Source organism: Papio anubis, chromosome 15 (assembly GCF_008728515.1).
Source record: "Papio anubis isolate 15944 chromosome 15, Panubis1.0, whole genome shotgun sequence".
Lineage (NCBI taxonomy): Eukaryota > Metazoa > Chordata > Mammalia > Primates > Cercopithecidae > Papio > Papio anubis.
In genome coordinates, this window is record NC_044990.1 from 70,396,004 (window position 1) to 70,411,751 (window position 15,748).

General features: G+C 35.6%; 1 protein-coding gene across 2 annotated transcripts in view; it reads left to right on the plus strand.

Moving 5' to 3' along the window:
- The window catches only part of GPC5 (glypican 5), a 1,499,214-nt gene that overhangs the window by 523,434 nt on the left and 960,032 nt on the right, over positions 1–15,748 (plus strand). For both annotated transcript variants that reach the window (XM_017951348.2, XM_031655721.1), the window contains exon 6: positions 5,294–5,414. In XM_017951348.2, coding sequence (XP_017806837.1) covers positions 5,294–5,414 — 121 coding nt within the window. The remainder of the gene's footprint in view (positions 1–5,293; positions 5,415–15,748) is intronic.

Consider the following 15,748-nt stretch of genomic DNA (forward strand, 5'->3'; position numbering starts at 1 on the left):
TACCTGTGTGGGTCTTTTTTATGTATACTGTGGCTTAATGAAAGTTTGTCTATTGTAAACAAATTAAGAAAAAGAGTATAAAGGTTTTTTAACATAATTTTATAAGGCTGAAAATACATACAAACAGTAAACTACTCAAATCTTAACTGTACATCTCAATACTGTTTTTTAAACAAACTTAGCACTTCTGTGTATTCAGTACTAAAATCAGGAAACTTGATACTACTTTTTCTAGACACTATGTCATTGGGCAGCTCTTAGGGTGATTTGGAACACAACTGATTAGTTTTAAAATTTTGAGTCAATTAGATCATAGAATATGTTCTGTATCTTGCTTCTTTCATTCAATATTTAGTTTATAAGATTTGTCACTCTTTTTGCATATAGTTATAATTCATTAGTTCTCATTGCTGTATACTATATCATTATGCAAATATAATGTCCAATTTATGGTTATTTTGAATGGTGCTTCTCTGAGAATTCATGTATCTGTCTTTTGGTAAATGTTGCTGGGTATATGCCCAAGGTCATAAAATATGGTTAGATTTAGCATACATGGGAAATGGTGGTTTCTGTCAGTTTACATTTCCGTCCACATTGGGAGAGAGTTCCAGTTGCTCCACATCTTTGCCAACACTTGGTATCATTTCTGTTTTTTATTTGAACTGTTCTGATGTATATGTATCACTATTTCAATTGTGGTTATTTTGAACATTACAAAACTGGAAGAGAATAACTGATTTTATTAAATCATATTTCATTTGAAGCAATGTGTGTCTACTTTGCAGTATTTTTCCTTTTTTATATGACTCATAAGAAGAGTGATCCGGAAATATTCAATAATATAACAACTTGGAATGAGATTTTCAATCAGCTATAATTCTAATAAATTTTATCTAAATATTATTTTAATGTTTTAATAACAGTAATAATTAAGAACAAAAACAGAAAGTAAGCAATTCCTTAGATTAACATTAAACAACATTCCTGCCTTTTTAAATAAACTTTTCTGGTCAGTAAGTAAATAACATAAATCAATTAATAGCTTAATTGAAATTAAGAGATAAGTCTCAGTTTTCATTGCCTATATTATATCTGTGTTTCTGGAGAAACAGAAAATCCGTATGACAAACCTACAGTCAGCTAGTTTCTTCTCACCCTGCCAGCAACTGTTATATTACTGTTTAACTGGTTATATGAAACCATTTGTTGAGGAGGGTTGTTTTGTTTTGCTTAGTTTTACTTTCTTTCTTTCTTTCTTTTTTTTTTTAAGGCAGCTCTGTTGCCCAGGCTTGAGGTCTATGAGTTTTATACTCATGGTCACATGGTCAGTGTGGTGTGATCACAGCTCACTGCAGCATTAATGTCCTGGGTTCATGTGATCCCCCTTCCTCCACTTCCTGAATAGCTGGGACTATAGGCACATGCCACCACACCCAGCTTGTTGAGAAGGGTTTTGAAGAAAATCATGCATCCCTTCTTAATTATAAACAGCGAAACCTTAGAAAATGTAATTAAAGAAAAAAAATAACACTTCGCACCACGCTAATTGTATCTTTACTTTTTATTAGTTGGTTTCAGGATTGATACTTATTAGTGGTTGTATTTTGGAGTGGATGTTCCTTGCAGCACACTTTATATACATGGTGTGGCCTTACTTGAGTAACTTAAGTTACTTAATCTATCCAGATCCCAGATTCTCAACCTGTAGAATGGGAGTAATTATAATACAAATATTATATGGTGGCTTAGTCCAGGTCCTCCAAGAGGTAGATGTTGAAAAGGGGTTAAACACAAGAGGATTTTATTAAGGGAAATTCCTATGAGAGAAAATGGAGAGGAAGCTGAGTAAGCCTGGAAGAGCCCTCAGCTGTGAGGAAAGTCTGAACTAGAGTGAAGGAAAGAGGAAAGGAAGGTTGGGTGGAAGCACTGGAGCATGAAGTACAGTCTAAGGAAGGGTAAGAAAAGTCTTTAGGGAATCCTGAGCCAAGTCTGGTCCTCAGAGAGACCCTGTGTCTCCTAATGAGGGATCTGCATTAGCAATCCTGCTGCCCTCAGTCATTGCCTGAGGGGCAGATGCAGAAACAGATTTTAGAGTGAAGCAGTAAGTGGCCTTAGTCAATCAGGCTTCCCATACATGAGGTCTATGAGTTTCTTATTCATGGTCACCAAAAGATGTTTATCATGAATTGACAAACTCTAGATAGAGTAAAGCAATGCCTAAATCGTAGTTATGCACTTATCAATTTATTTATTCATATTATTCATTATCATTATGAATATTCAACACATTAATAAAAGAGCCACATGTGCAATCTACTTGGGATATTGGGAGTATAAAGAATAACACAGCAGTGCTACAGATAATTTAAGAGATGGTTACTCTCTCTCTCTCTTTTTATATATATGTATATATACACACATATTTATACTCATATATGAGTATAAAATTTTATTTTTCTAAAATAAAGAATAATGGGTTTCCTTCTACTATTTGTTATTGATGTATACTGCCAAATCCCTAACAGATACTGGAATACTTAGCTCTAAGCTCCCTCCATGCCTATAAAAAGAAGTGAGTTCAAGGTTATATTTTAAATCAAAAGATTTATTAATATTATTATTTTTATCATGTCCAATGGATATTATCATTATTAAAAAGTTTAATCGCTTATTATTACTTGAAGGATCTAGTTGGGAAATGTTCAATCCAGTTCTTAAAACTGGTCGCTGGAAGTACATTGTCTCGGAAAGAACTGGATATTTCTTGAAACCCCTTTCATATAGCCACAGTCTCAAACATAGAACCTTCTTTTATTTTCTTCAAAGATTTTTCCGTTTCTGTAGAAAATTCAGAGGGTGTTTATGGATACTGCAATACTCTGCTCAAATATAGGGAAGGAAAGTTACATTAAAATTAGAATATCTTTGCTGAAAAGTATTATGATATTTAATGTAAGCAAACAAATTACTCAGATGATAGTGTTTGTCTTAATTTTTAAATGTCTCTTTAATTTCAATAGTTTTTGGAGCACAAGTGGTTTTGGTAACATGGATGACTTGTATAATGGTGAAGTCTGAGGTTTTATTGCACCTGTCACCCGAGTAGCGTGCATTGTACCAAACATGTAGTTTTTTATCCATCACTCCCCCGCCAACTTCCCCATTCTGAGTCTCCAGAATCCACTATCTCACTAAATGGAGAATCTTAAACATTCAGGGTGGAATCTTTGGGATGTGGCCCTCTGTCCATTGCTTTCCACTGTTTGTACTCTCTGTTTTGTAAATAGAGGTCCATTCTCCCTGTCTGCTTTGTTCACATACCTTTTCCGTTTTCCTTGCTGGGATGACATCCTTTGCCCTGAAGTTCTCATTAACCATACCACAGCTCTCCTCTTTTTACATCAGTACATCTAAGGCTACCTAAAGTTACAACTTCTCTCTTAGTTTTTCCCTAGTCTGAGTCCAAATGGACTTCTCTATATCTAGAATGTCTACTGCCTGTCCTATCTTTCCTCACGCTTGGCATGTGCAGTTCCTTCCAACTACTTTCATAATGTTGTATTTTAACTGTTGAGTTGTGTTTATATTATGCTATTCTGCCAGGCAAATAAGGGTATTTATATTGCTGAAATCTATGGTATTTTTTAAATGTAATAAAATGTAATGAATAAACATATGAATGAGTTAATTACTGTATTCCTGGTTAAGTAATGAACATTATGAGGACAAAAATTGAGTCTTACACCTTCTTATAATTCCAACCACTTAGTACAGGAGTTGGAATATAGCATGCACTTAAGACATCTTTGTGACTAATGAATTTAAATATATTTATTAATTCTAAGTTGACATTATACAATTGTAATTTGGGGAAGGTAGTGAAATTTCAAATGGCTTTCACCACTTGTGAAATGACCCTTTTACACACCACATGATGTACCAGATCTTTGTTTAGGTGAACCTAAGTGAAAGCGGATTGTTTCCTCTACTTAGATAATATTTTGCAGATTGCAGTTCCTTATATATGTGATTATTTAAACTTTTACAGTTATGGTTTATGATATTGATTTGTACAGTTATATAATTTATATATATTTTATATATATCATATATATATATATGCCACGTGTGTTATCTGCTTGGAATATTGGGAGAGTAAAGAATAACATACCAGTGCCACAAAGGATTTAAGAGATGCGCTCTCTCTCTCTATGTGTGTGTGTGTGTGTGTGTGTGTGTGTGTGTATATATAAAAATAAAATTTTATTTTTCGAAAATAAAGAATATTATTACACATTAACAACATAGGTATAATTGTTTTCCTTATACTGTTTGTTATTGGTGGATACTGCCAAATCCCTAATGAATACTGGAATTCTTAACTCTAAGTCCCTCTATGCCTGCAAAAAGAAATGGGTTCAAGCTTATTTTAAAAATCAAAAGGTTTATTAATAACGTTATTTTTATCATGTCCAACTGATATTATAATTATTAAAAAGTTTCATCACTTATTACTTCGAGGAGCTAATTAGGAAATATATATATAATATATGTATCAGGCTAGTATATATACACGTATATGTATATATACATACATATAATATATACATACATATATATTACATATATGTGTATATATTTTATATACATGTATACATATGTACTATATATGTATATATTATACTATATATTGTATATGTATTATATCTAATTATGCATATATAGTATATATGTACTGCAGTATATATACATATAATATACATATATTATATATAATGTATACATGTATACATATTATATGTGCATATATCTATATATAATATATAATATATAATTACATTATATATTATATATGTATATATACTACTATATATTATATATATTAGGCTACTATATATAGAGTAGTGTGTATATATATAATATATAGTAGCCTAATACTTAAAAAATAAGATAGGAACTGCATAACATAAGCTGACTTAGACAATATGGGTGCAGACATATGTATAATGCAGCAAGACCTTATAACAAAGTGAGATATATATTAACTCTTTGTAGCATATTGTTAAGTAGTATTAGAAAACAAATTTAATTTTTGCTTGGGTCCATTGAGTGAATAACATTATTTTTAGAATAATCTAATGGCACGATAAGCATTTCTGTGCCAAGAGAAAAATACATTGGTGTATTCTCTGAAGGAGGAAATTCTGACCTGAAATATGTTCAGACAGCTGTGGCAGATAATACTCTGATCAGGTACTAAGTCATATATCTTTCACATTTCCCTTGCCAGTTATACTCAACGTGTGGTTGGAAATGGAATCAAAGCCCAGTCTGGAAATCCTGAAGTCAAAGTCAAAGGAACTGATCCTGTGATAAATCAGATTATTGATAAACTGAAACATGTTATTCAGGTAAGCCCTGATCCTATATTTATTAGTAAACTCAGTAATAAATAATAAGTGGTTACTTTCTATCATATTTGATAAATATGTTAATCCTGTCAGATAATCCTACCTAAAATATTGTAACAGGACATTTGGAATTGTATCAGGACATTTGGAAATATTTAATGATTTTTGTATGCAGTCAATATGCAGTGGTATTTTAATGCTGGACAATCTGTATCTGTGAAAAGCAAGCCTCAGCCTCAGCATTTCAATAGTGAGAATCTCAGCACATGCTTTGTCTTCAGTGAATAAGTTTGAACGTAGGAATCACTGTGACCATTAAAGAAAACACATATAAGACCGTAGAAGATGCCAGAGTTATCTTTCAGGTAATTCTGTGAATGTTGCTATGACGGCTTTGCAGCATTTTGATACAAGTTAGGTCATAGATGAATAATATGTATTTATAATATTTATTTCCTATAACACCTTTTACATGTTATCTTATAATCTAGCAAATGGTTGTTTATGAAATACTTCTGTTTTATCTTCAATAATACTTTTCATCAAGTGAGTGTAATGCTGTTTTTAATACATGGCAAATGAAGCATGAACATATTTATCAAAATAATATTTCACTGAAATAGTCTATTGATTAGAACCAAACATTATGTTGCATGTTGTGACTATTACTCTCCATTCTGCATCTATTGATGTTTGGGATAAGAAAGCCTATTTTTTGTTTTAGTTATTAGCCATTTTCAAAAATTTATATTGGAATATACTTTCATTGTTCCTAAGCAAAACTTTGTATGGGTAGTTGATATTTATTTCTAGTATCATGGGTCAGAAACAATACCTGAATAGTACAGAGTTTTTATTGCATACAGCATATTCAAGAGTCAATAGTAGACTTCTCATAATTGTTCTGCAAAGACAAAGCTTAAGTTTTTGCAGACCAGTTCTTAGACTCCCATTTTCACAAGAGTCCCTGTAGCTCAAGGAAAGGATACATAAGAAGGACATGGGGGTGGGCGTCCAATACCATAGATTTCTCCCTTCTGCGAGGCAACAATGCTTATTCTACCATTGATACCTATAGAAAACAGAGCTCTCACCCTGGCTGTCAAAACCAAAAATAAATTCTATTGGAAAAGTCTAAGAGAAAAAAGTGGTATCATGGCTACTGATGAGTTAAACCTCCCAGCCTCTGCTGAGCTGGTCCAGTTGGTACCTCACAGTATCATCCACTATAGTATAATATGTACATCTAGATTATTTGAAAATTTGAGTGCATAATTGATGATAAAACCAAAAGAGCTTTAATAGTAATCAGCTCCTCTCATTGAGGAGTGAGTACAATCTCACTGTGAGAACATGGTGATATCTTAGTGGTTTCTTAAGTGGAGTAAGCATTTCACAGAGGGTGCAGGAAGGAAAAACAGACCTTAAGTGCACATTTATTCAGTCTCATTCTTTTATATTTCTTTGGTTGTAGTAAGGTATATAATATATGTAATATATTAGTGCAGTAGCACATACGTATAATTTACAAATACATAAATATACATATTAACTGAGCACTTATTCAGTTTTTTAAATAAGATATGTACAGGATGAAAGCAGAATGGAAACCCTATTACAGATAATAAGGATGGTGCTATTCCATAAGAAGTGCACATTATAAGAAAACACATTCACAGAGGAACACATAGATACCCAAGATAGAAAGGGTAATCAAAACCCTTAGGAGGAGGGTTCACATATTTATTGCCCATTCAGCAAAACACTGCCCCCCTCCTCCACCATTTCTGGTTTTGCAGGTTTCAAAGCCATAGCCTTTTCAAGGTGGCAGAGGGAAGTCATCCCGCCTTTCTTTTTTAGCTTCTGTGTGAACTTGAGTCCTATTCTTTAATCTTTATAGGAATGTGCAGATCTCCAATTATTCATGCTTAAGTTTCATTCTGGGGTTGCAAGAGAATATCAAATACAATGCTACCTTTGAGGTCTATCCTTTTAAGGTCTGCTAGAATTATATGATTGAAATTTAGATTTTTATAGAGGATAGCAGAAAGTTCTGTCTTGCACAGGTGTCACTGAAACATTCACCTTTAATGCCTAAGAATATGCTCTTTCATAAACTGCTCTCCTGGAGATGAAGAGAAATGTTTTACTTTGCCAAACTTTTGACTACTGATAATGCACATATGCCCTGGCAGGGATGGCTATTGTACTGTCAATATCAAGGGATGGCTAACAGCCCCTCCACAATGTCAGCTATGAAAGGATTCAGAAAATAGCCTTCTGTGAGAATTTATTAATTTAGGAGTAGGGCCATGGAAGATGTCAACATAGGAATAAGTTTCAGATCCTAATATGTAGATTTATATGATCACTTCTTAGTGTTTGTATAAAATTTACTGTATTTTTTTATCATAAGAGATATTAAATTTACTTTCCACCTTTGTGCTATGAAAAATGCCATCTCTCACCATAGGGACATACGTGTATTAAAGAATATGGAAGTAAGCCAGCCATAATAGCAAAAATTGCCTGCATACACTCACCCAAAAATACCTTTTTCGGGCTGCCATTGATCTGAACCTTATTTCTACCCTGAATTGTCTGCAATTAGAGTCACGAAGGAAATAAAGATTTTTACTTGGAAAATGTCACTTTTTAATGTTTTAATAATTAATTCATTCAAAATACTCAACAAATACTCATTGAGTTTCTAGTATGGTCCTGGTTTTGTACAGGCACTGAGGTTAAAGTGGTGAATAAAGCAGACACAACCCTGCTCTCATGGGCTTTCCATTGTAAGAAAAAAGTAAATAAACAGTAAATAAAACCAGTATTGTGACTGACACATGTTATAAACAAAACCAAACAGGATGAGGTAGGGAAAGATATTTTAAGAGGAATGTGCTGGTGAAGGCCACTCAGGGGGAGATGTTTGGGTTGATACTGAACAAGGAGAAGAAAGGAGTCATAGGAAAACCTGTGAGAACTATGTCTGGGGCAGAAGGAAAAGTAGGTGCAAAGGCCCTGTGGCAGGAATACATTTATTTTATTCAGAGAACAGAAGGCCATGCAGCTGAAGCAGAGTGAGTTAAAGGGAGGAGGTAAACATACATCAGGCTCTGGGGAGTCTAGTAGGCTTTGGTAAAGAGTTTATCTTTTCTCCTAAGTGGACTAAGAAGTCATTTAAAAACTGTAAGCAGAAGCTAGTGGGGCGCAGTGGCTCATGCATGTAATCTCAGCACTTTGGGAGGCTGAGGGGGGTGGATTACCTGAAGTCAGGAGTTTGAGACCAGCCTGGCCAACATGGTGAAACCCTATCTCTACTAAAAATACAAAATTTAGCCGGGCATGGTGGCACACGCCTGTAATCCCAGCTACTCAGGAGACTGAGGCAGGAGAATCCCTTGAACCCAGGGGTCGGAACTTTCAGTGAGCCAAGATGGCTCCACTGCACTCTAGCTGGGGTGACAGGGCAAAACTCTGTCTCAAAATAAATAAATAAATAAATAAGCACAAATTTAATAAATAAATAAAAACTGCAAGCAGAAGCTGATACAATTTAATTTATGTTTTATGAGGACTTCACTATGAAACATTGACCCTGCATGCAAGAATGAAAAAAGACAGTAGTACACACAGAAGACCACATAATTGGAACTGGAATAGTAAGAGTGGATAAGCTGATTTAGACATATATTGGAAGTGGGGTTATTGTGATTTGTTAATGGAATGGAAGCCTGGGAGGTAGAAGAAAGTTGATAGCAAGGTTTGGTGGGATGATAGTGTCACTAAGTGATAAAAAGAATTCTGAGAGAAGAGTAGGTCTGATGGAGAGTCCCTGGGATTGATTAAAAATCAGTGGTTTTGTTAAATGTGAGATGCTTATTAGATACCCAAGAGGAATGTGCAGAACTCAGGGAGACTACACAACTGGAGGTGTGTGTTTGTAAGCACAGCATGTGGATAGTACTTAAGCCTTGAGATTGTATAAGGTTGTTACCTTTCCTTTAGAGTATACATTCACACCAAAACTGTTAGCAGAGACTCTAAGACAATGGAATCATACAAAAAATTGTATTGCAAAAACCTATGAATGGATAAAACGTTTTATTAAATGTATTTGTCATCTTTTATATACTTAGACAATTGATCTAGGACAGAGAAGATACTTAATAACATTAATTTTTTTCTTACTGTAAGAATCATGTCTCAGGAGGCAGAGGCTGCAGTGAACTGAGATCAGGTCACTGCATTCTAGCTCCAGGAGACAGAGACTCTGTCTCACAACAACAGCAACAACAACAAAAAATAATAATGAATGGTCATCAGAAGGAATTGAATTTTATTATTCTAGGAAATCTGATGGAAAAAGTGAAAAATAAATATTGATACCATTTATAAAACAATGAAAAAGACTTACAAGAGAAAGCATCTAGGCTTTTTTCTATACTTAATTATGCATATAAATACATCAGTACTTCACTTCAAAAAATAAGATCATAGGGTACATTTGATTTTGTGATATGAACTGCTCACCTGATCACACAAAACAAGTACTTCTCCATGGCATTAAATATTCTGCTATCTGGTTGTTAGTGCTGGCATATTATCCTATCATATGGAAAGATTACAGTTTTACTTCACCCAGTCACCTAAAGTTGGATATTTAGGTTGTGACCAGTTTTTTATGATAATAAAGACTAATAGGAATATCAGTAGACATAAAATGTTTTTGGCATCTTTTTTTCTTGTAATACATTCTACAAATTGAAACTAACAATATGTTCCTTAATAATTTTTTTTTTTTTTTTTTTTTTTTTGAGACGGAGTCTCGCTCTGTCGCCCAGGCTGGAGTGCAGTGGCCGGATCTCGGCTCACTGCAAGCTCCGCCTCCCGGGTTCACGCCATTCTCCTGCCTCAGCCTCCGGAGTAGCTGGGACTACAGGCGCCCGCCACCACGCCCGGCTAGTTTTTTGTATCTTTTAGTAGAGACGGGGTTTCATCGTGTTAGCCAGGATGGTCTCGATCTCCTGACCTCGTGATCCGCCCGTCTCGGCCTCCCAAAGTGCTGGGATTACAGGCTTGAGCCACCGCGCCCGGCCGTTCCTTAATAATTTTATTTTGATACATATTGCCACATTTTTCTCAAGGGAAGTTATAGCTAACAGAAAGTGTCAGCTTTCTCTGCATGGTAAGGGTGTGGGTGGAAGCTTGGCAGTGACCCTGAGACATGTCGGTATAACACATCATTGGGCTCTCTAGAGACCAAGGTAGCAGTCCTGTACAAATGTTAGCCTGAGCTGGGTGTCACCTGGGAGTACTCCAAGGACGTCCAAAAGAAATATTTTAGTTAGAAGACAATTTATAAGAAAAATTTTGGCCAGGTGCGGTGGCTCACGCCTGTAATCCCAGCATTTTGAGAAGCTGAGGCAGACAGATCACGAGGTCAGGAGTTCGAGACCAGCCTGGCCAATCTGGTGAAACCCCATCCCTACTAAAAATACAAAAATTAGCAGGGAATTGTGGCATGCATGTGTAGTCCCAGATACTAGGGAGGCTGAGGCAAAAGAATTGCTTGAACCTGGGAGGTGGAGTTTGCAGTGAGCCAGGATCATGCTGCTGCACTCCAGCCTGGGTGACAGAGTGAGACTCTGTAGAAAGAAAGAAAGAAAGAGAGAAAGAGAGAAAGAGAAAGAGAGAAAGAGAGAAAGAGAGAGAGAGAGAGGGAGGGAGGGAGGAAGGGAAAGGGAGGGGAGGGGAGGGGAGGGGAGAGGAGGGGAGAACGTTTATTTCATCATTTGGGATAAGCCCTATATTTACATCCTGCATACATCCCCTCTTCTCCACCCCCCCCCCCCCCCCCCCCCCCCACAAAAGCTGGGATCTGATGTAAACAGAGACCTTTGGATTATAGCTTGGTCCTTAAGGAATATCTCAGAAACTTCAATGTTCCTTCACTCCCTCTGCAAATCCTTCTGAATTGAGAATGGGAACCTTGGCAACAGAGGGGAGTCATGCACCTCCCTTTTCCATCTGTGACTCTGACGTCTTTCTCCAGGTCGGTCATTGTGCAGATTCTCAGAGTTGCTTTCTGGCACTTTCCTGCATTCCAAAGCCTGTTTCTGAAATGGGCAATATTTGTCCCTTTGAAAATCATCCGTGATAAATGTGGTATAGCCAATGGCCAGTGAAAATTTTCCTAAAGGGAGAGAACACTTATTCCTAAATGTTAACATTAACTTTTTCAGATGTTTGAGTCAGACTCAATTGCCTTTTAATATTATAGATTGAAAACAACACTTGGTTCATCTTAGGATATCTGATTGAGGAAATGTGAGAGCCTTTTTAATTTAGACTTGCTCACCTAGCAAACTTACTTTGAAACTTCTTGGTCATATTATGTTTGTTTACAGGAAAGTTGTCAGCAAAAAAGTCACAGTTATGCATCAATTTATCTTTAAACACTAAATGACATCTATCATTTTTCAAAGAAAATAATGTCAGCAGTTAAAATCCTAACTGCTGAGCACTGTTAGTTGAGAATTATAATGCCCCATTGCTTAGAAATTAATTTACCTACTTTCAATATGAAACATAAAAAGTAATATCACAGCAATTTTCTGGATTTATTTTATTGCAAAACCAATAAATGTTACAGTGTTGTTAAAAGTAGTAGATATAAGAAACATTTTATTTCCTTAAACCTAACAATTCAAATAACATAAAAGAGTATTATGTTTCTATTAAATATTCATTTTTATAGAGACCAAAACTTCTTTACAGAAGTCTTCATGTGTAATATAAATTTGATTTTTAGATGTGAGGAAAGCAATAATCATAACCATTGCCTAAATCCACAAAATAAGTAGGTATTCTGTAATATGTATCACAGTAATAACAATGGAGTGGATTCAGGCAGAGATGAGAGACACTCTGATTTTAGTAGAAAAAGACTGCTAAATTACCTCTTAGTCTTTTCTTCACTCTGTTCTTAGGATACGAATATAATAAATATAACTTTAGAACTGTGATACACTGAGAAAAGGTTCTAATTTAAATCTCGAGAGATGGTTACACAGGTAGTATTTACACACAGACACACACACACACACACACACAATCACAGGAGTTTGAAAAAATGTCAGTATCTCTGAATTTTTGAATTCTGAAAGCTGTCCAAGCTTTTATCATTAAATCCCTTGCTACAAAACAAATTTTAGAAACATCCTTTCCTGTTGTTAATAGCCTGTGGTAGTCCTACAGAATGAGTTCACCGTAACTGATTCGTCAATTTCTAATTGCAAATTCTTTGGCCACAGCATGTCAGCGGATTCTGTGAGCTTATTTCACTTCTATAGACTCATTCCCTTGGTCAGGGAATTGCCACAACACTCTGACTCCTTTCCCCGCAACTCCATTACATGACATTGTCACATCTCCAGGCTTATGATACTAACATTCCGGAGAGACGAACAGTTCTTGATTTTGAATTAGCAATGCAGTAGTGATCAAAACAGATTTAGTTAGTTATCTTTTGGTTCAGAAGAAAGTGTTGGATGTGCACTCAATAACTTTCAGTGGTCATCTAATTTAGCAATTAGTTTGTCTGAGTAAATTATGGAAGGCCGCTTTCTGGAATGGGTGGTGTAATGCACTGACTTCACTATTAGACATTTCATTTAAAAAAATCAATTGTCCGCATAAAACAACCATGTCAATCAGTGTACAATCAACTGGAAAGGAAAGTTTGAGAACTTTTTTTTTTTTAAAGTAATGGGATTCAGATTGGCCATTGGTAATTTACGTTTGATTAAAGCGTATGTAATTGTTTTGTGTTGGATAAAAATTTGACTTTTCATGTATGTGGATGCTGCTGATTTTACATGCTGTCATTTTCATTAAGACTTGAGCTATTTATCTGCCAGGTTTTCTGTTCGTAAAATGTTGAAAGAACATTAAAATATAAAACTTTTGTATTTTTTATTTAGGTGACTAGGACAAATTCTGGTAATTTATGGACTGAAACTTTTATATATCTGCTTAAAATATTTTGAAATATGGTTTATTTCACAAAAGAGGTTCCAAATTATGACCAGCTCTCAGTGAATTCATATTTCTTTTTAAAAATTGAAGTCACTGAAATTTAAATTGTGAAGAATTATAAAATCTAAAAGGTAAGAGTTCAGCATTTTAATTTAAACAATTAGGATAAGTGAGGAAAATAATACTTTTGACAATTACTAGACATAAGTGTTCATCCAACAATTTCAAAGAATTAAAAAACAAACAAAATGACTTTCCTTCAGTCTCAATAAAACATGCTTGCTACAATATAGCAATGTGCTAAAGAACATGACTTCTGAGTTAGCACAAGGCCTGTGGCTAAATTCCAGCTTTTATAGGCACTAACTGTATATCCATAGTTACTTTACTTAATATCTTGAGCCTCAATGTAATTTTAATATAATAAAAATGACAGGTAATAAGTGCTGTAGAGATGCAGAGAAAGTAGAACTCTCAAACATTGCTAGTGGGAATGTAAAATTGTACAACCACTATGGAAAAAAAATTGACAGTTTCTCAAAATGTTAGCCATTATGACCCAGCAATTCCATATCTAGGTATATACTCAAGAGAAAGAAACCTCGTATGTGATTGTTTATAGCAATGTTGTTCATAATATCCAAAAAAGGAAACAACTCAAATATTCCTCAATTGATGACTATATAAATAAAATGAGATATGCCCATGCAATGTAATGTTATTCACCAATAAAGAAGATCAAAACAGTGGCATATGCTACAATGTGGACAAACCTTAAACATGTTATACTAGCTGAAAAAAGCCACTCCTAAAAGATAACATATTATATGACTGCATTTATTGATATACTGCAATATTGATAAATATATTGTATTAGGTTTGTTCTCAGGCTGCTGTGAAGAAATACTTGAGACTGGGTAATTTATAAAGAAAAGAGGTTTAATTGACTCACAGTTCTGCATTGCTGGGGAGTCCTCAGGAACCTTACAATCATGACAGGAGCCACCTCTTCACAGAGCTGCAGGAGAGAGAATGAGTGCAAGCAGAGGAAATGCCAGACACTTACAAAACCATCAAATCTGTGAGAGTCACTCACTACCATGAAAATAGCATCGGGAACCACCTCCGTGATTCAATTACTTCTACCTGGTCCCATCCTGGACATGTGGGGATTATGGGGTTTATAATTCAAGATGAGATTTTGGGTGGAGACACAGCCAAACCCTATCATTCTGCCCCTGGCTTCTTCCAAATCTCAAGTCCTCACATTTCAAGACACAATCATGCCTTTCCAATAGTCCCCCAAAATTTTAACTGATACCAGCATTAACCCAAATGTCCAAGTCTAAAGTCTCATTTGAGACAAGGCAAGTCCCTTCCACCTATGAGCCTGTAAAATCAAAAGTGGGTAGTTACTTCCTAGATACAGTAGGGGTACAGGCATTAGGTAAATACACCCATTCCAAATGGGATAAATTCACCAAAACTAAGAAGCTACAGGTCCCATGCGAGTCTGAAATCCAATAGGTCAGTTAGTAAACCTTAAAGTTCCCAATGATCTCCTTTGACACTGTGTCTCACATCCAGGTCACACTGATGCAAGAAGTGGGCTCCCATGGCCTTGGACAAGTCCACCTCTGTGGCTTTGCAAGGTGCAGTCCCCCCACCCCCTCCCCAGCTGCTTTCATGGGCTGCCATTGAGTGCCTTCACCTTTTTTCAGGTGTAGGGTCCAAGCTGTTGGTGGATCTACCATTCTGGAGGCTGGAGGACAATGACTTTCTTCTCACAGCTCCACTAGTCAGCGCCATAGAGGAGATTCTGCACTTTTCCCTTCTGCACTTTTCTGCTCTGCTTCCTCTCGAATGCTTTGCCATTTAGAAATTTCTTCTGCCAGAGACCCTAAATCATCTCTCTCAAGTTCAAAGTTCCACAGACCTCTAGGGCAGGGGCAAAATGCTGCCAGTTTCTTTGCTAAAGCGTAGAAAGAATCACCTTTACTCCAGTTCCCAACAAGTTCCTCATCTCCATATGAGACCACCTCAGGTTGGACTTCATTGTCCATATCACTATCAGTATTTTGATCAAAACCATTCAACAAGTCTCTAGGAAGTACCAAACTTTCCCACATCATCTATCTTCTTCTGAGCCCTCCAAACTGTTCCAACCTCTGACTGTTACCCAGTTCCAAAGTCACTTCCACATTTTCAGGTATATCTTTACAGCAGCACCTCCTTACCTAAGTACTAATTTTACTATATTAGTCTGTTCTCATGCTGCTATGAAGAAATTC